At 39.0% G+C, this 20479-nt stretch overlaps 3 protein-coding genes and 3 pseudogenes across 5 annotated transcripts; 5 read left to right on the top strand and 1 right to left on the bottom strand.

Annotated features, from left to right (window-relative positions):
- Nucleotides 1-211: 211 nt before the first annotated feature.
- LOC103338268 (serine/threonine-protein phosphatase PP2A catalytic subunit) lies at nt 212-3679 on the bottom strand. Its single transcript, XM_008241459.3, has 6 exons — nt 3107-3679; nt 2048-2162; nt 1638-1746; nt 1484-1561; nt 771-962; nt 212-690 (listed from the first exon to the last, which is right to left on the bottom strand). The coding sequence occupies exons 1-6, from the start codon at nt 3357-3359 to the stop codon at nt 517-519; spliced, it is 921 nt and encodes a 306-aa protein (XP_008239681.1). The 5' UTR covers nt 3360-3679; the 3' UTR covers nt 212-516.
- Nucleotides 3680-6422: 2743 nt separating this feature from the next.
- Nucleotides 6423-7440, top strand: LOC103338267 (germin-like protein subfamily T member 2 pseudogene; annotated as a pseudogene).
- A 44-nt stretch (nt 7441-7484) lies between these two features.
- Nucleotides 7485-11815, top strand: LOC103338266 (5-formyltetrahydrofolate cyclo-ligase, mitochondrial-like). Of its 2 annotated transcripts, XR_016122082.1 has the most exons (9): nt 7485-7873; nt 7980-8120; nt 8238-8402; nt 9159-9200; nt 9311-9356; nt 9539-9609; nt 9741-9864; nt 9968-10132; nt 11063-11815. XR_016122082.1 is itself a non-coding variant. In XM_089041564.1 (8 exons), the coding sequence occupies exons 1-8, from the start codon at nt 7588-7590 to the stop codon at nt 9978-9980; spliced, it is 888 nt and encodes a 295-aa protein (XP_088897690.1). In that variant the 5' UTR covers nt 7485-7587; the 3' UTR covers nt 9981-10348. The 2 variants fall into 2 exon arrangements, 1 of the variants encoding a protein (XP_088897690.1); XM_089041564.1 differs by lacking the exon at nt 11063-11815 and having other exon boundaries at nt 9968-10348.
- Nucleotides 10834-11815, top strand: LOC103338265 (germin-like protein subfamily T member 2 pseudogene; annotated as a pseudogene). The gene has a single exon (XR_016122083.1). The product of XR_016122083.1 is annotated as a germin-like protein subfamily T member 2 pseudogene (transcript).
- Nucleotides 11816-13045: 1230 nt separating this feature from the next.
- On the top strand, nt 13046-13861 carry LOC103338362 (germin-like protein subfamily T member 2 pseudogene; annotated as a pseudogene).
- A 711-nt stretch (nt 13862-14572) lies between these two features.
- TPLATE (ARM repeat superfamily protein) lies at nt 14573-19681 on the top strand. Its single transcript, XM_008241560.2, is given in 8 exon segments — nt 14573-15848; nt 15950-16546; nt 16640-17001; nt 17659-17962; nt 18080-18202; nt 18359-18811; nt 18996-19347; nt 19350-19681. Coding segments are annotated over 8 exon segments (3510 nt in total). The 5' UTR covers nt 14573-14723; the 3' UTR covers nt 19544-19681.
- The last annotated feature ends 798 nt before the right edge of the window (nt 19682-20479 follow it).

Raw genomic sequence — 20479 nt, forward strand, 5'->3', positions numbered from 1 at the left:
TTGTTCTAAAATTACATCAAGAGAGAGAGCGGAAAGGAAGAGAGAAGGCGGAAATTGCCATTGATGATCAAGACAACTAGTCTGGAATGCGCAGATTAACAAGAGCCAGCCAACTTTTTGCACATATGAGAAAGGAAAAAACAAAAACAAGAGCCAGCCAACCTTTCGCAACTATGAGAAAGGAAAAAACAAAAACGAAAGAAACACATAATTGGAATCTGGAAATAATTCTTTTTTGTTCACCTGAAACTGAATGCAGCTCATAAAGCACATAACTAGTTATTGCTGTTTCCAGTCATTCTTTTCAACTCTTTTAATACAAGACACAAGTCTTACTGACATAATCCTATAAATCACATGAATTAAGCAACAGAACAACTTTAACCAAAAGAATGAATATGTTTTCTTTCTGTCTCTTTCTCAACTAAACATCAAAACTCATCTTCTTTGTAAGACAAATCTACAAAAAGAAATACGAAACGAGAAGAATTGCTAATGGGTGGTAAGTTATGTGGATTACAAAAAATAGTCTGGAGTTCTGCGTGTTGCATCAGGCTCAACCTGCCGAGGTGCTGGGTCAAATTGAAGGAAATTCTGCTCCATATTCTCTCCAATCTCAAGAATTGCAGCCATATTTCCACACCGATAGCAGTAATTTGGAGCACTAAACACCGTGACAACATTCTTTTCCTAAAATAATTAAACAAAATTAGAAACAGAACTCTGAAAGCATCAATGTGAAACAGTATTTATGCTTCTTATGTACTAACCTGGCACCAATTGTAGCCTTCCATCACAAGCTGGTGAGCTCTAGAAATAAGACTCAGCCCATTAGTATGATTAAATTGGGCTGCTATATCTTGTCCAAATGTATACCCTGCGCCCCGCGGAGATATTCCCCACCCACATCGGTCATCTGGGTCAGACCACAAGAGATCACACATCGGACCTTCATGAGGAACCTGCTCCCATTCAAACGAGGGGAAGACTAGAATTACTAAAATCGTCTATTCATGCACCATGAAATGACAATGCCACACCAGTATTCAAGAGATGATTATGCCAGTATATCTTGAAAAAATTGTCTAATATGGAAGACTTCAAAACAACCTCAGAGTAAGTGATGTGCTACTTCAATCTGTTCAAGTGAAGCTTTGTCGGTGACTTCTCTCTACATTAATATACTCGAGGCACTAATATTGCATAACTTACAGATAAAGCGAGTTAAATATTGGAACGTCAGGACTGCTCAGGTTCTATTTCATAAAGAGTTAACAGGCAAGCAAACCCAACAACCAAAGTGAGCCGTCCATGCAGATCAAAAACGAGAATGAGACAATTTTGACCTTCTATGCGTAAAATAAATTATGACAACAATGTGAGCATGCATTTCACTTATATATTTCTCTCAGTTTGTGTAACACACATAAAACAGACTTGCTGAAGAAAAATATATTGTTAGAGGACGAAAACTTTAGCGTACCTCTTGTATCCGGTCCAGAGCACGAATGTTGTCTAAAGTATCTAAAGAGGGGGAGAGTCCACCATGCAAGCAAAAGATCTAAAAGAAGGGGAAAATGCTTGTTAAAAGAGAATAATGGGAATAACAGGTAAGATAATATCTATAAAATTCAAACCTGACTCTCGATCAAGGCTGTGAGCGGAAGATAATCAAAAAGGTCAGTGAAATGCTTCCAGACATTAGCATTTCCATATTTCCTCAAACACTCATCATAGAAACCATACCTGAGAAGGCAACAATTTACTGATATAAATCAGGATTTGATATTTCAGAATGACTAATTAAAACACTTGAACCCTAGTGTGTCATCACTCCTATGAAATTTAGCAACTTCCTTGGGAGTATTTGTCAACATAATGAAAAAGATAAAGGTAAAACTGTCTACAACATATAAATGGCTTCTTTTACACGACTAGTTGGGAAGTCTTTTGGATCAACAGTGAGTTCCACGACTTGGTCTTCACTATCAATACTTGTAAGGTTTCACTTTTGGGATGGAAACACTTTAAAGGAATAATGCCTTACACTTGAGTTATTTGCCGACTCTCATGATTTCCTCTAAGAATTGTAATTCTATCTCTGTAACGTACTTTCAGGGCCACTAGAAGTGTGACAGTCTCCACTGAGTAGTATCCTCGATCTGGATAAGAAAGAACAAAAGATAATTACTGAAAAAAGTTGTATAAGCATTTTCCAGTCAAACAAAACGATTGAACAGTCTAAAATTGTGTGAAATTAAATCATCTTTGTCATTAAAAGGAAGGTAGTGTCCTACTTGCCACTACATAGTCAGAGAATCAAATAGCTTTCAATTTCAGGTTTACAGACAAAGATGTCTAATAATCTTGTTCATCAACTTTCAAAGATCGGTAGCATGCTCATTGCTCAGATAAGACACTACTTAATAAATCCGAACTTTAAAGATACAAAGAAATGAGATATGAACTAAAAATTGTGAAAACAATGGATAAGATGGCATGCTTGGTCAAATCATCTGAACTAACTTCTAGGCTTGCGTTGGAAAAATGTATGTAAGTCATGGCAGGGTTAGACATGGGAAATTAAAGAGACCTTATTAAGCATAGTGTGGTTGAAAATTACATGTGACTACTTTGCTCCATCCCTTAGACCGAACACAAGTCAAATCTAACAACACGAGCACACATAAAAGTCATCCCTAAGTAGGTGTTCCCAGAGAAAAACTTAATGTTCATTTTTAGCTTATACCAACTATCATAATAATAAATGTAAGAACCTCATGTTCTACTACAACAGCTCAGAACCTGCCCAAGTCCTTGAATTCCATAAATAACCAGCTAAAATCTCCTCTTTGTAAAGAACAAAAAGGCATCGGCCTGCCCCTTGTTACATTTACATATTAACTTACTTCCTACCCATTTATTCGACCAAAAAAAAAAATATTTCCTACCCATTTCAACCCAATAATGAAAACTTCCACCGAAAAGGCATGTCCATGCTCCTAAAGATGTCATATTTTCCAAAAATCAATCTACTGCTAATTTCTCTAAAACAAATTAACTAAATTAAACAACAACAAGGCCAAGTGATAATGCCCAAACTGACCTACATAGTCGCCCATGAAGAGGTAATTGGTATCGGGTGCGCTGCCGCCGATCCGAAAGAGCTCGACGAGGTCGTGGAACTGGCCATGGATGTCTCCGCAAACCGTGACGGGGCACTTCACCGGTTGCACATTCCATTCCTCGACCAAAATCGCCCTCGCTTGCTCGCACAGCGTCTTCACCTCTGGCTCCGGCAGAGGCTTGCACTGCATCAAGTGCTCAATCTGACGGTCCAGATCGGCGTGCGGTGGCATCGTCGTGAATTATCTTCGCTACTCGTTGATTGGGGCACGGTCTGAGCTGAACTCGCCGGAAATGGAGTTGATTCTAGGTCATCTCATCGGGGCGAGATGCTGGAGATTAGGGTTAGGGTTTGAGAAGAGAGAGAATTTAGGATTGGGTGCTGAAGCTCAATTTTTTTTGTTGCTGGTAACTGGTGAGCACATTGTTCGTATATGCTGTAGGATTGCATATTTATTAAGTTACCTTACTTGACAATCATGTGGAAACATTCATGTGGCATTGGCATGTCGATGTATCCAATAGCTGGCCCAAATTATAACATATGGACGATGTAATTTCCAATCAATAAGGCTACTATTATTATGTGGCTGATGAGTTGGACGTGCTATGTTAGTTTCAAATTAAATTTTCTTATTTATATATAAAGGAAAAGTTTGAGAACAGTGAAACATTCAAAATACAAGAAAATATCTTTGGTTAATTCAAACATTAAAAATTTAAATTATTAATTAAATAAAGATAATATGATAAATTCACGTTTTTTCATATTTAAAAAAATAAAAATAAAAACAAAATTAGATAATAAGTTCTACTTTTATATAACATAACTACTCATGTTAACTTTACTTAATTCTAAAAATAAAATAAAAATATAAAACTAATTGGCACATGCGTGAGCATGTGCCAAAGGGCTAGTATTTTATTAGGGGGTTTTAGGTCTAAGGGTCCTTAAATTTTGATCAGATTTGTATTTTGGTCCCTTTATTTTTAAAATCATTTTCATGGTCCTTCAACTTCACTTTTTTGGTAGGACAAATGGTCATACCGTTTGTTATCTTTTTTGTTAAATATATAGGCAAATTGATATTTTTGTATTATTTTTAAGGGTTATGCACCCATTTTCTTCCTCTTCACTCTCCAGCATTCATCCTCTCCTACATTTATGTTTCTCAGTTCATAAAAATTGTGCAACTATGTTACTCTCTCTCTCTTTAGTCACTCCTTCATCACCTATTGATTTTCTCCCCTTTTTTTCCCCCTAATATATTTAAATTGAAGATGAAAAAGTGATAATGAAATAGCTCAATATGAAGATAGATTCCTCATATATTTAGGAGAGAGAGAGTAACGCAGGAAAGTTTTCTCCCCCAAACCACACTCCTCGACAGAACCCGAACCCAACACAGTTTCTCAGCCACACTCTTTCTAAATTTTCCAAAATTCCCCAATACATAATAAAATTTGAAAGGAAAAAAAAATAAAAAATAGATTCCTCATATTTGGAGGAGAGAGAGTGACGCCAAAGAAAGTTTTTCTCCCCAAATTGTACATTGTTCCTCCATAGAAACCCAAGCCAACCCAAATCTTTCTCAAACTCCACCATTTCCAAAATTCCGTAAATAAATAACTTAATAAAATAAAAATGATAAAAAGCATAGAGATAGTGTCTGGGTAATGAAGGATGAGTGATTGAAGAGGAAAAGAGGAATCTAAGGTGTGTGGGTGATGATGGAGGAGGAGTGATTGAAGATAGAAAAGGAATGGAGGAGAGAGAGGATAAAATAGGTGCAAAAAAGCTGACTATGGAATCTCTGTAACAGGGAAAACTTTCTCCCATGAGTAAAGCAATTTCCGATTTTGACTATCAACAGTACATCATGTGCCATGCATATGCTCAAATTTAACATAAAAGTTAACAAAACTGATGGCATAATCATTTGTCCTAACAAAATAAAGTTCAAAGACCATGAGAACAATTTTAAAAATTGGGGGACCAAAATGTGAATCATATAAAAATTCAAGACCCATTGAACCGAAAAACCCAATTTTCAATCAATGAGTTAATATGAAGGCCTATATAAAATATACCATGATCAATCAATGAGTTGATTTTGTCCCGAAAGAATCGTAAAATATCGTCTATAATCACAAAGCATAAATGGTGCTTGTGTCTGTGAACCAATGTGATCAGTGTCTTGTTTAGGTAACATTAGCATGTGATGCTTGCAACAAATTTTCTTCCTACACTAACAACTAAAGTTACATGAAAATAATAATAAAATTGAATTACAAGCCAGAAAAAGAACTGATACCTCAAGCTCAAGCTTGATCCTTGTACTTGCCATCTTGTTTTGATCACATCCAGTGAAGTGGTAATTGGGATTGCCTATGGACTTTTTCACTTCCCATACTCGAATGGAGTAGTAAACTAGTTATTCTCTCTCTCTCTCTCTCTCTCTCTCTCTGACTATAAAAATTAGCAGTTCAACACAACAAACCAAATTATTCTCATAATATCTGATTAAAAATACGATATGGGTCATTGGGAGACTGAGCGTTGAACGTTCAGTTTGAGAGTGAGTTAAATACTCTTTACCATTAAAGTCACAAACTACCACTATTTTAATTAGTTTTAAATACTAAACAAACTGTTATAATAAAAAATGACACTAAACAAACCAATTTTAATAAATAAGTCCAAAATGCCACATTGACATTTGGCTGACCATGGAGAAACCTATAGTTGTTTTCTTGGATAATATTGCTGATTCTTTTTATTAAAAAGAAGAAAGTAAAAACAGAAAACAACCAAATCCATATTGGTCCAAAAAAAAAAAGTTTTGAATCCAAATTTAAATCATTAGTATAGGTATTCATCTATTTATTGTTTTCTTTTGATAGTTTATAGTTTAACTGATTAAGAATAATTATCATCATTCTATGTCATGTGTTCGAATATCTCTCCCTTTTAATGCCTTGATTGACCAATATCTTCCACGTCCATTTCGGACCAAAACATGTAAATTATTTGAAACATAACCAAAATAAATAAAAAAGATCAACCCTATTCTATTAACTTCGGTCTTTATCTCAATATCACACAAGTTCACAACATCCTTGTCATAAGCCAACTAGCAACACAACCAACATCCAATTAAGTATCTTCAAATTTCCAATATAAAACTTTCAATCCCTTTTTTTTTTCCTTTCCCCATGGTTGCTGATGTTTATTTTGTTTAATTCTGGTTGGATTTTGTTTGTCTGGTTTCAAATGCTTGTCTCATATCCAATAATTCAAAAGAAAAATATAATTAACTTATAGGTACCATATATGATTTCTATATACTTGACTTAAAACTACTTGGTTTTGAAACTGAATTAAGTAAAGTCTTTTGCAGCCATGATCACCTCATCAAGCTTTCCATTACTCTGCCTCACAATCTCTGTACTCTTTCTTCATCCCTTGCCCTCCTCCCATTCTGCAGACCCTGATCCATTACAAGACCTGTGCGTGGCAGATTTAAGTGCCTCCACACCAGCCGATTATAACTTTCCCTGCAAACCCATCTCAGAGATCACATCTGATGACTTTTTCTTCGATGGCCTGACCAAACCAGGAAACAAAACCGAAGTTTTTGGGGTATCTGTATCAGCTGGCAATGTCCTCACATTTCCTGGTCTCAACACTCTTGGCATATCACTCAACAGAGTTGGGTTTACACCACGTGGCATCGTCCCACCTCACTCACACCCTCGAGCCAGTGAGGTTGGGGTCGTCATGGAAGGCAAGATCCTCACTGGTTTTGTGACGACCAAGAATGTTTTTCACTCCAAGGTTTTGACTGCTGGGGAGGTTTTTGTGATTCCCAGAGGGCTTGTTCACTTTCAGCTCAATGTTGGAGAAGGTGAAGCCCTTGAGTTTACTGCTTTCAACAGTCACTTGCCTGGTTCTGCTACAGTTCCTTTGAATCTATTTTCTGCCACGCCTTCGATCTCTGACCATGTGTTGACCAAGACGTTTCTAGTGGGTGAAGATGTTATTGATAACATTAGATCCAAGTTTAGGTTTTGAGATGCTTTGAAGATTGATTAGTTATAGTTTTGGTTTTGTTGGAAGATTGTGTTCTTTGTCTGTCAAAGGTTTGACTTGTTTTGTATTTGGTTCAACATCTTTCTAAAAGTGTGTGGAATGTTAAAGTGCACTTTGTAGCTCTTTAAATTTTCTTTGTGTTTTTTTTTTGGTCAGAATAAAATGTGTAGCAGCTGTCGTTAGCACAACTCTATAAGGACGTAGCATTGCATTTTGAAAAATAACATAAGACATTTCATTGTAAGAAGAGAAAATTCAAAATGGGGAAGAAAAAAAATCAGAAAACATGATGGGTGTTGAACATAAAAACCAACTTTTGCAAGGGCCCTGGTATAAAACAGAGTAATTGACAAAGAGGACGCGAGCACATGGCAGGCAGGTTGGTGGTGGCGCTGATGGCCCAATCGTGCACATTAGCAACTCCACCATCCGCCGTAGCCGCAATTTCCCTCAAACTCTCCCGAGCCGCTATCCTTCGCCCTCCACCTTCATACGCACCAACATCACTTTCCACTCGAACAATCACAATGAACATCAACAGTCAAGAACAACAGCAAGACAATCTCGACGGCATATTCAAGCAGAAACGGATCCTACGGTCCAAAGTCCGCAAAGCCCTCAAGGCCATGGACCCCACACTCAGATCCCATGAAGGTAACAAGCCACTCTTCACTTTACTGAACCAGTATGCTCTGCGTCAATTCCATTTGAGTAAATTAAACAGAAACTCAAAGTCTGCAAATTTTTTGTTTTTGATTAGATAATGCAATCCAGAGTATTGTGTTGGAAGCTCCGTGGTTTAGATCTAGTCAAAGATTATGTGCATATATATGCTGCAGTGCTTTGAGGGAAGTTGATACCTCCAACGTGTTGTCTGCAATTCTTCAAAGTCCACTCAAAGGTGTTATTTTCATGTGCCCATCTCCAAATTTTAGTTTTTTAGCATGCTTTAGTAGCCTGAAATCAGAATTTTTGAGAAATTTGTTTTTGGTTCTTATGTTTTTTGTGTTTTATGAAGAGGGTGATGTGCAGGTGAGGAAAAAGCTTTATGTTCCGCGTGTAGAGGACAAGAATTGTCACATGAGAATGCTCAACATCTCATGTATTGATGATCTTGTTGCGAATTCGATGAACATTTTAGAACCAGCTCCAATCGATGCTGATGGAAATGAACGGGAAGATGGTAATGTTTCACTTATTTTAGGGGATAATAATGTCTCTGATTGTAGTCATTCTCTATTATTTACAGATTCTTGATGTCCCAAAACTAGTCTCAAAGTTGAAATTTTTGAGTATTTGCATTAAAATTTGAACTTCATAATACTAGAGGTTACAAAAGTTGAGATGGGATTAACATATTCTAAGATTTGTAGTCAAATTTCCAAACTTTTGCTATTTTGAGAGTGCTTCTGCTGAAGCCTCAAAGTAGTGTCTTCCATTTCTCTTTATGGGTGGCACAATCTAAAGACTAAGCAATTGTGTAAGACCAGGTTAGGATGGGAAAATTTCTCATTCGTACAGCTTTCAACAGGGTTTCCTAAGCCTAGTTTTCCTTTAAAATACCCATTTGTAATATTATAATTCTCAGGTTTGGGCATCAGATTGTTGCCAGAAATTGTAACAAATTAATTTATAAGTAACAAGATAGGGAGAGGAAACATGAGTAGCCTTTGTTTTTCCGAAACTCATGGCACAATTCTTGTACTCCCTTCACCGAGACCTTGTCTAGGCTGTTTAGCTTGATATACATAAGCCTTATTCCTGGAATCATATTGTTTGATGTCCATATGTTCATGTAGGGGTGGGCTTCATAGACACCTTGGCGCTTGTTTTTTAATGCTGACAAAAAGAATGTAGGATGGGTTTCATATTGTATATATGTGAGTTTACCGATGTAATTATGTTGAATCTTATATCTAAAGGGTCTCTCTTGGTGCAGTTTTACAGGCAAGCGACCCAGTTGATTTGTTCCTCTTACCGGGTAGAACTTTTCTTCCTATTTTCTTAATACTCATCCATTTATAGGATGTGTTATAATTATCAAAGTCAAACTGTAGTTAACTGCATTTGCTTATCCTTTTATGCTGGCAGGACTAGCATTTGACAGATCTGGGAGACGCTTGGGTCGTGGTGGAGGGTATGGTTATAAAGTTTTTATTCAGTTTTTCAAGTACCATGTATTCAGTTGTTTGGAGATATCACTGCTCTGCTTAAATAAAGGCTGCTAGAGCCGTGGTTTTTTCTCCCTTGTATGTTTTGAAGAAAACAAACTTCAGTATCTTATGCATAATTGATGTTAACGCATTGTAACTTCTACAGTTATTATGATACCTTCCTGAAGAACTACCAAGAGCTTGCAAAAACACGCAATTGGAAGCAACCACTCCTTGGTATGCATCATTTTTTCTTTCGCCTGTATTGTAGCATATATGCCTCGGATCTGAAAGTCAGTGTACTCAGTGTTCTAGGTAATATGGTGGTAGTGTTGGTATTTTAATCAAGGTTGGTGGCTTTATTGCAGTTGCACTGTCCTATTCTGTACAAATATTGGATGAAGGTGTACCGGTCACTCCACATGACATTCTGGTGGATGCGCTTGTGTCCCCGGCGGGTGTTATTCCCATCAGCCCAGCAGCTTTAGACAGGTATGACTGAGTAAATCTTTCATTATGAGTTTATTTTTCTTCACTTTTCTGGATTCAGATGTGTTTTTTTGTTTTTGTTATCAAATTCATACAACATATACAGGATGAGGCCTTGATAACAAAACTAGAAGCTTTCGTCGTAGATCAGATCCTCATGGAGTTGGACTCTGGCTTCCCCTTGATCTGTTAAAGGAAATAATCTTGGTCTGCCTGAGATACAGGGCTCGGCCAGCGTCGTCAAATGAATCCGCGAAGTTCTGGTCTTCTGGTATATAAAAGTTATTGTTTTCAGAATGAGGATGTTCTTTTCCTGTATTCTTCTTCTGCTTTTCTGCTAAACTATTTTAATTCCATGAGTTTATGCATCTGTCGAAGAGGTCCCATTTGAACTCTCAAATTAAGGGTACCTGACCTCTACTTGGTTTTTACATACTGATTGTAAGGAAGTTGCTTTCAACTCATGCAGAACTGCTTCACTAGATAACACCCACATACTGATTGTAAAGTTATGAACCCCACATACTCTATAGCATAACCAAAATAATCTTCATAATTGGACCACCAGGTGAATCACAAGGATATAGATATATATTTAATAATGAGTTAGCATATAAACAAATTGATTATTATCATTTTTTAAAATATTTTGGTCAAATAATGGTTTTCGTGGATATATATTTACTGTTCTTTCATTTTCTAAATCTTCATAATTGTACCTGTTAATCAGACGGATATCTTTAATAATGAGGTAGCATATAAACATATAGCCAACTAGTCTCAACTGTTTGGAAAACTAACAAGATTGTTGACGATGTTAACTTTGATGTTTTGCCAACCAGCCTCACCCAATATCCAATTAGGAGTGTTTTTTTCCTATATAAATCTATCAGTTGTGCACCATGGATGATGCTGAGTTTCTAAATGGTGGCCTGAAATCCAATAATGAAGAAATAAAAAAGTAAGTTTCTAAATGGTGGCCTGAAATCCAATAATGAAGAAATAAAAAATTAAGTCTTAATATGTATATATATACATATGTAGTAGAACCGGAGTCTATCTGTACCTTACCTTGGCTTGAACTACAAGAAAGTAGTGTGTTCTGAAGCTATGGTCACCTCATCAGCATCAAGCTTGATATTGTTGTGCCTCACAGTTTCATTGCTTCTTCTTCTTCTTCCTTTGCCCTCCCATTGTGCAGACCCTGATCCTTTACTAGACTTGTGTGTGGCAAACTTGACTGCCTCCACATCATCTAGCAACTTCCCCTGCAAACTCCCCTCAGAGGTTACTGCAGATGACTTTGTCTTCGACGGGCTGAGCAAGCAAGGTAACGTCACGAACCTCTTTGGGGTGGCCGTGACAACCGGGAATGTCCTTTCGTTCCCAGGGCTCAACACTCTTGGGTTATCCATGAACAGAGTTGACTTTGGGCCGGGCGGGATTAACCCGCCTCACTCACACCCTCGTGCGAGTGAGATTGGGATTGTCATTGAAGGGAAGATCCTTTCAGGCATTGTGACAACTAAGAATGTGTACTACGGTAAGGTCCTGACTGCGGGGCAAGTGTTTGCGGTTCCAAGGGGACTTGTTCACTTTGAGCTAAATCTTGGGCAAACAAAGGCCTTTTTCTTCACAGCTTTCAACAGCCACTTGCCTGGCTCCACTGTTCTTCCTCTAAGTCTATTTGCTGCGGCCCCTTCAATCCCAATGGAAGTGCTGACCAAGACCTATCTAGTGGATGAAGATGCCATCAACGCCATGAAATCCAAGTTCGTCTTTTAAAATAATATGAGTGGAATTCTCGATTTGTTTCGCTTTGTTTGAAGGTTTGGATTGTATGTATATAGTAATGTTAATGTTGTATGGGTAGACGAAGTTTGAAAAATAAAGCTGGGGCCGTACGTCCTTGTATCGTATGTGCATACTCTTTATTGTTATTTCTTTTTGGCAACATTCCTTTTGCATCTGTTTCATAATGTTATGTATTGTATGGCAGCTTATTAGACATACATACAATTGCAACAAGGGGACTCAAATGAATTATTAACAAAGAATTATGCCTTTCTATCGAACTATAAAATTTTATGAGCAAAAATGCTACCCATAAAACATTTATATACTACTGCCATATGCGTTATTATAATTTCATTTGGATAGTAACCTATTAAGACTGATTTGGGAGCTTCTCTAGGAAGTACTTCTACTCATAAGCGTTTTTATCAAAAGCGCTTTTATTATAAAACCTTACATTTTCATAAAAAATCCAAGTGCTTTCAAGAAGTACATGAAAGCTTCTATGACTTAAGCGCTTTTAAACTTTTATGTCAAACGTTGTTAAAATCACTTTTAGTTGTCAAAAACACTTTTAGCCTTTCCAAAAGCACTCCCAAATATGCCCTAAGATTACTATTTGAACAACCAACATACAATTAGCCATGCAAATACTTACCAAAAGAAGGAAAAGAAAAAGAAAAAGGAGACTTTGGAAAAGCAAAGGAGAGAAATTTTTTAAAAGTCAAAATAGATAAAATGATTTATTTTGATTTACTAAAACCTAAATTTACTAAGAAAGGAAATCATGTGATGTTTACTAGATCCAAATAAAAAGCTCTACCCAGATTTAAAATAATTAAAAAAACCAACCTTCTTGTTAAAAAAAAAAAACCCAATTTTAAAAAGAAAACTTAGAGTTATGCTTTGATGGAGTTACAAAATTTCTACTTGAATGTTGTTTAGTGTTTTGTTTTTGTTAAGTTAAGACCATATTTTATTTTATTTTTTTCCACTTGACATATGGCCCCAATTTTTTTTTTCAGTATTGCCTTATGCTCCAAATGGTTCAATTCAAAGCCGGCCTAGATCCCATATAATCTTGAGAGATGTTCCCACATAAACAAGATTTTTGACGATGTTAACTTTGGTTTTTATCCAACTAGCGTCATCCAATATCCAATGATTACGAGTTTTTTCCAATATAAATCTATCTTAATCTGTACTATGGATGCTGATGTTCCTTTTGTTGAGTACTAGTTGGTCGCTTCTAATGGTGGCCTCAAATCCAATAATGTAGAAAAAAAAATTAGTTTTTAAAATACATATATTATATGTGTGTGTATATATATATATATATGTAGAACCAGAGTGTATCTATACCTTGAACTACAAGAAGTAGTATTTTGAAGCTATGATCACCTCATCACCAAGCTTGCTATTGTTCTGCCTCACAGTTTCATTGCTGCTGCTTCTTCTTCCCTTGCCCTCCCATTGTGCAGACCCTGATCCATTGCAAGACTTGTGTGTGGCGGACTTGAGTGCCTCCATATCAGCTAACAACTTCCCCTGTAAGCCCCTCTCGGAGGTTACTTCAGATGACTTTGTCTTTGACGGGCTGCGCAAGCAAGCTAACTTCACGGACCCCTTTGGGGTCACTGTAACAACCGGGAACGTCCTCTCGTTCCCGGGGCTCAACACTCTGGGGATAGCTATGAACAGAGTTGACATTGAGCCGGGTGGGATTAACCCGCCTCACTCGCACCCTCGTGCGAGCGAGATTGGGATTGTCATTGAAGGGAAGATTCTTGCAGGGATTGTGACGACTAAAAATGTGTACTACTCTAAAGTCCTGACTGCCGGGCAAGTGTTTGTGATTCCAAGAGGACTTGTTCACTTTCAGCTGAATGTTGGACCAAAAAAGGCCCTTACCTTCACTGCTTTCAACAGCCACTTGCCTGGCTCCACTGTTCTTCCTCTGAATCTGTTTGCTGCGGCCCCTTCGATCCCAGTCGAAGTGCTGACCAAGACCTTTCTAGTAGATGAAGATGCCGTCAACAACATTAAATCCAAGTTTGTCTTTTGAAATACCATGAAGGTTTGTTTGTATTGTAACTTGTATGTAGTATTTTATTGGGAGAAGAAGTTTGAAACGAGAAAGTTGGGGCTATGTACCCTTTTGCATCTGTTTCATAATGTATTGCAGCTTATTAGACATACAATTGCAAGAAGGGACTTTATGGAGTATTAAATAACTATGTCTTTGTAACTATAGTTTTTATGAGGATTCCCATCACAATTTCTTCCATTGTCAGCACCACCATGGTGATTCTTCTAATAAGAGAATTTTTAGTTCATCACTGTTTCACAGGTTTTGTCTTTCTCGTGCTTTGACCCGTGAAAAAAAAACATGATGAACTTTAAATAATAAAAAACTTTATAGCGCAAGTTTGGATTGTATAATAATCCATATTCGACATCCCACATATGAGTTATGGGTCTGTATTAGCTCATAATTATTCATGTTTAGATTAGCTTATAATATTACATTTGAGGTTATGTATCCGAATACAACATCCCACATCCGAGTTCTAGGTTTGGAGTCCTAACTTCGGATCATGGATCTCGAATCTTGGGTTTGTGATTCCCGACCTAGGTCCATATTCCGGATCCGAGTAAGATCCAATAAGAAGGGCCTAGAGGAAACATTTAAGAAAAGTTAATGGGGCTTCACCTCCAACTTAAGGCCCATATCACAAGCTGTTTGGGTTGGGCTTCCAACAATCAACATCTTCCTTCAAAGGCCAATTTTCAAATGAACTCAGCCAGACAATGAACTCGGTTGTTCCCAACCCGGCCGTGCCAACCAACTGAACCGCCAAGAAGCCTGATGATTTTTACCAACCATCATTTTCTTCTTCAAACTAAAACCACTACAAGCAAAGCTAAAGCTAAGCAATCATATTCTGCATTTCTACTGCAATCTGCCCAAACTCTCAGTTCCTCTCTCTCAATGTCCCAAATTCTCAAATCCTAACGAACCTAAAACAGGTCAGCACGTCGAACGAAGTTGATCTCAGCTTCTCAAAATGGACATACTCTTCGCTCAGATTCAAGCGGACCTCCGCTCCAACGACGCTCTCCGCCAGTCCGGCGCTCTCCTCCAAGCCCTCCAGCAATCCGCCGCCGGCCGTGACATCTCCGTCATCGCCAAGTCTGCCGTCGAAGAGATCGTCGCCTCGCCGGCCTCCGCCGTCTGCAAAAAACTCGCCTTTGATCTCATTCGCTCCACCCGCCTCACCGCCGACCTCTGGGACACCGTCTGCGTCGGAATTCTTACCGATCTGGACTTCCCCGACCCTGACGTCAGCGCCGCAGCCGTCTCAATCCTCGCCGCCATCCCCTCCTACCGCCTCTCCAAGCTCATCACTGACGCCCAGAAAGAAATCAACAGCTGCTTCGATTCTCCGAGCGATAATCTCCGCTTCTCCATAACCGAAACCCTCGGATGCATTCTTGCTCGCGACGACCTCGTCACGCTCTGTGAGAACAATGTCAATTTGCTCGATAAGGTCTCCAGCTGGTGGTCCCGCATCGGAGGTAACATGCTCGACGCATCCGACGCCGTATCGAAGGTGGCATTCGAGTCGGTGGGGCGTTTGTTTCAGGAGTTCGATTCCAAGCGCATGAGCAGATTAGCGGGTGATAAGTTAGTCGATAGTGAGAATTCGCTCGCGATTCGATCCAATTGGGTCTCCTCGATGGTCGACTTCGTGTGGAAGAAGCGGAGTGCGTTAATGGCGAGATCGTTGGTTTTGCCCGTGGAGAGTTTCAGGGCCACTGTGTTTCCGATCGTGTACGCGGTCAAGGCCATGGCTTCAGGCTCGGTCGAGGTCATAAGGAAGCTGTCGAAGTCGTCTAAGGGCTCCAGTGGGACTGATGCGGATAGCAATGCAGAGAGGTTGGTGGGAGTTTCGGATGTGGTCACGCATTTGGTGCCATTCTTGGCGTCGTCATTGGATCCAGCTTTGATTTTCGAAGTGGGGATCGACTTGTTGTATTTGGCTGATGTGCCTGGTGGGAAGCCGGAGTGGGCTTCACAGTCAATTATCGCAATTCTCACACTTTGGGATAGGCAAGAGTTTGCTTCTGCAAGAGAGAGTATTGTTAGAGCTGTGGTTACCAATCTTCACCTTCTTGATCTTCATATGCAGGTATATAGCAAATCAATCTTTTATCTTTGTCAATACGGATAATAAATTAAATTAAATTCACATGAGTTGTATTTTTAAGAAGAAGAAAAAATTGGGTGTAGGTTTCGTTGTTTAAGAGGCTGCTTCTTATGGTGAGAAACTTGAGGGCAGAATCAGATCGTATGCATGCTTTAGCATGCATTTGTCGAACAGCGCTTTGTGTTGATCTCTTCGCAAAGGAGAGTGTCCGTAGAGGCCAGAAACCTCTCGCTGGAACTGATATAGCTTCACTTTTTGAGGATGCGAGAATAAAAGATGATCTTAATAGTGTGACAAGCAAGACCTTATTTAGGGAGGAGTTAGTGGCGTCATTAGTTGAAAGTTGCTTTCAGCTGTCTCTGCCTTTGCCTGAACAAAAGAACTCAGGGATGGAGAGCAGGGTTATTGGAGCCTTGGCATATGGAACTGGTTATGGCGCACTAAACTGGACAGAGCCTGCTTTGGAAGTGGTGGAGGTTTGCAGGCCTTGTGTCAAATGGGATTGTGATGGCCGGACCTATGCAATTGATTGCTATTTGAAGTTGCTTGTGAGGCTTTGCCATATCTATGATACTAGGGGAGGTGTAAAAAGAGTTAAAGATGGGGCTTCACAGGACCAAATTTTAAATGAGACAAGGCTACAAAATTTGCAACGTGAACTTGTGAAAGATCTACGTGAGGTACGTACCTCTCTTCTTTGATTAATGTAATTAAGCATACTGGCAATGCATATGTATTGTAGGGAAGCACACTTACTGAAGCATATTATACAGGTGAATACCCCAAGAATATGTGCTCGCCTTATTTGGGCTATTTCTGAGCACATAGATTTAGAAGGTCTGGACCCACTTCTTGCTGATGATCCTGAGGATCCACTGAACATTATTGTATCAAATATCCACAAGGTTTTGTTCAATATAGATTCATCTGCTGATTCAACAAACAGGCTTCTAGATGTTCAAGCAGTTCTTTTATGTGCTCAGCGGTTGGGATCACGCAACCCTAGGGCTGGGCAGTTACTGACTAAAGAACTTGAAGAGTTCAGGAACGGTAGTACGGCGGATTCTGTTAACAAGCATCAGTGCCGTTTGATATTGCAGAAAATCAAGTACGTTTCAAGTCATCCAGAAAGCAGGTAAGCATATTATATATTTTCGTTAATCTGTAAGGGTGAGCCATCTGCCATAGAGTTTGGGTGGTGTGTACCAAACTGTTAATGAAGTTTCTTTTTATGCCCAATATATGATTATAGTAGTCTACATCCATGTTGTCTGCCTTTAAGAGGTGTTTCTTTGTTCCCCCTGGGGTGGAAAGCCGTTTTCATTGATAGGTAGTCTTATATCTCTTCTATTGGGCCCTTCTCTCTCCACTGTTCCCAAAAAATAAAAAATAAAAAACACTGGCTAAGGCTGGAGCTTGGGTTTCACCTTTGCCGATAGTGTGGTTTGATTGCTGGATCCAGATATTTGAAAGAAATCTGTGTAGACATTGATTTCTGGCCTAGGTCAAACTGAGTTTATCAGGAAGGAGAGAATGACTTTGATGAAAGTGGAGGCACATCCTCTTAATCTTCAATATGAAATTACTGGACCATTGTCTAATGCATACATGTGTGTGTGCATGTATTTAAGCACATGTATACATCACATATGCGTATGTCCTATATAACTGCATAGATTGTGCTTTTATGTTTTGTAATTTTCGTGTTATTAATACCTGTTATTAGTGGGGGGAAGTTATGCATATCTACGCACAAATGTAAAACGATGAGGGAGTTACAATTATTTTTCAGGTGGGCAGGAGTCAGTGAAGCCAGAGGTGATTACCCATTTAGCCACCATAAACTAACTGTCCAGTTCTACGAAGTAGCTGCAGCTCAGGATAGAAAGTTAGAAGGATTGGTTCATAAGGCTATTCTAGAACTTTGGAGGCCGGATCCCACTGAACTAACCCTTCTGCTGACTAAGGGAGTTGACTCTACTTTAATCAAAGTTCCTCCTAGTGCAATTACTTTGACTGGTAGCAGTGATCCCTGCTACATTGAAGCATATCATCTGGCAGATGCCAGTGATGGAAGGATATCTCTGCATTTGAAGGTTAAGTTTTGCTTCTTACCTTTTTTTTAATGCTTTTAAAAGCCCTTTATGTTCTGGGCAGACTCCAGTTTCCTGTTTCTGTTTGACAGTTCTTATTCCTTGTTGATGAATGTGCAGGTCTTAAATTTAACTGAGCTTGAGCTCAACCGGGTTGATATTCGAGTTGGGTTATCTGGTGCATTATACTTTATGGATGGATCTCCTCAAGCAGTACGGCAGTTGCGTAACCTTGTTTCACAGGTTTACTTTCTGCCTCTGTAATGAATTCATTCTTTGTCCTCTTTGCCCTGTCTTCTATTGCAATGCATCTTGTTTTTGGTTGTAATCTGCTTGTCTAGAATCATCTTGTTTTCTATTGCAATGCATCTTGATTTTGTTTGTTTATCTTGTTCCTAGGATCCAGTACTTTGCAGTGTAACTGTGGGTGTCTCCCATTTCGAAAGGTGCTCTCTTTGGGTTCAAGTCTTATACTACCCCTTTTATGGAAGTGCTGCTATAGATTATGAAGGAGACTACATCGAAGAAGATCCTCAAATCATGAGACAAAAGAGAAGTTTAAGGCCAGAACTGGGAGAACCTGTAATTTTAAGGTGTCAGCCATACAAAATTCCGCTGACTGAGCTTCTTATGCCACATAAGATCTCACCGGTTGAATTTTTCCGTCTGTGGCCCAGTTTACCAGCCATAGTAGAGTACACTGGTACATACACTTACGAAGGAAGTGGCTTCAAGGCTACTGCTGCACAGCAGTATGGGGCATCTCCTTTCCTGAGTGGGCTGAAATCATTGTCATCCAAACCATTCCACAGAGTTTGTTCACATGTTATCCGGACAGTGGCAGGATTTCAGGTATTATCTCTTTTTCTTTGTTACCATTTGATTTCCGTCTCTCTTTTGTTATTTGTTGCATGTTTCTACTTTTTGAAACTTTACTGATCGTGTTCCTATTATGGAAGTTCGTTTTCTTTGTTACTATGTGATTTGCAACCCTAAACCATTCAAATTTCATGTTGATTTCTTTGTTCTGGAACAGCTTTGTTTTGCTGCAAAAACTTGGTACGGTGGTTTCTTGGGCCTAATGATCTTTGGAGCTAGTGAAGTGAGCCGGAATGTTGACCTGGGTGATGAGACTACAACCATGATATGCAAATTTGTTGTTCGAGCTTCTGATGCATCAATTACAAAGGAGATTGGATCGGATCTCCAGGGCTGGTTAGATGACCTCACTGATGGGGGTGTTGAGTACATGCCTGAAGACGAAGTGAAAGTGGCTGCTGTTGAGAGGCTTAAAATCTCAATGGAAAGGATAGCTTTGCTAAAGGCAGCCCAGCCTAAACGTAAGATTCCCAAATCTGATGATGATGATGATGACGAAGATGAAGAAGAAGTGATGAAGAAGATGAGGATAAAATAAAGAAAAAGAAGGAAAAGAAAAAAGATGGTGAGGAAGATGGCAAACCAAAGGGACCTACAACCCTGTCAAAGTTGACTGCAGAGGAAGCTGAACACCGTGCTCTTCAAACGTCAGTGCTCCAAGAGTGGCATATGTTGTGTAAAGATAGAGGTACAAAAGTTAATTGACAGACCAAGCATAAAGAGGAGCACCAATCTCTTTCGGGGTGAATGTAACAGCCGGTAATGTCGTCGCATTTCCTGGCTCGACACATTTGGGATATCAATGAACAGAGTTGACTTTGCTCCATGTGGAGCAAATCCAAATCGAACCCACTCACTCACACCGTCGGTGCAAGTGAGTCTGGGTTGGTTATTCAAAGGGAGCTACTGGTGGGGTTTGTGACAACTAACAATGTGTGTAACTCCAAGGTTTTGAGTGCTTGGCAGAAGATTGTGGTTCCACGGGGACTTGGTTCACTTTCGGCCAAATTTAAACGGTCGCTCGCCTGGGTCTCTTTTACTTTCCTTTCTTCACACCTTCAATCCCGACCGAGCATTAATTGAGGCTTTTAAGTAGATGTAGATGTTATTGAACAGCATTAGATCCGAGTTTGGCTTTTTACATTATAGGAAATTAACTTGGTTTTGTGTGACAAATGTGCTATTAAACAACTAACTGGGGTTTGTCTCTCTTCTCCCCCCTATTGTTTCCGTTTCTAGGCCCATTGGTCCTCATTTTGAATCAAACAGGAGAGTTTCACTTCTTCATGTTGTACTTCCATTACAGTAAAGCTTCTCACTTCCCCCCTTCATCTTTTTCCTGCATAATTTTCTAAAACGACTTTCATACGGATTTTCGATAGGACCTTTGGAGAAGATTTCTTTATCATGTTGGTCTTTATTATTGAAAATTTGAGAATATTTCAATTGAGACTTTTCAAATTGGAGCAGCGTGCGCATTTTCTCTTCAAAATGATTTAGACCATGATCAAAAGGTCTATGGTTCTTTTATGATCCATTATTGTTTGAAAGATCCATTTAAACTACTCCGACGACTAAACACCTCTCAATTTTATCATGGCAAGGCCGAGAATTTCATTTACTTTTCCAGCACGCTGAAAT

The sequence above is a fragment of the Prunus mume genome, linkage group LG7, assembly GCF_029339155.1.
Source record: "Prunus mume cultivar Tortuosa linkage group LG7, ASM2933915v1, whole genome shotgun sequence".
Classification (NCBI taxonomy): domain Eukaryota; kingdom Viridiplantae; phylum Streptophyta; class Magnoliopsida; order Rosales; family Rosaceae; genus Prunus; species Prunus mume.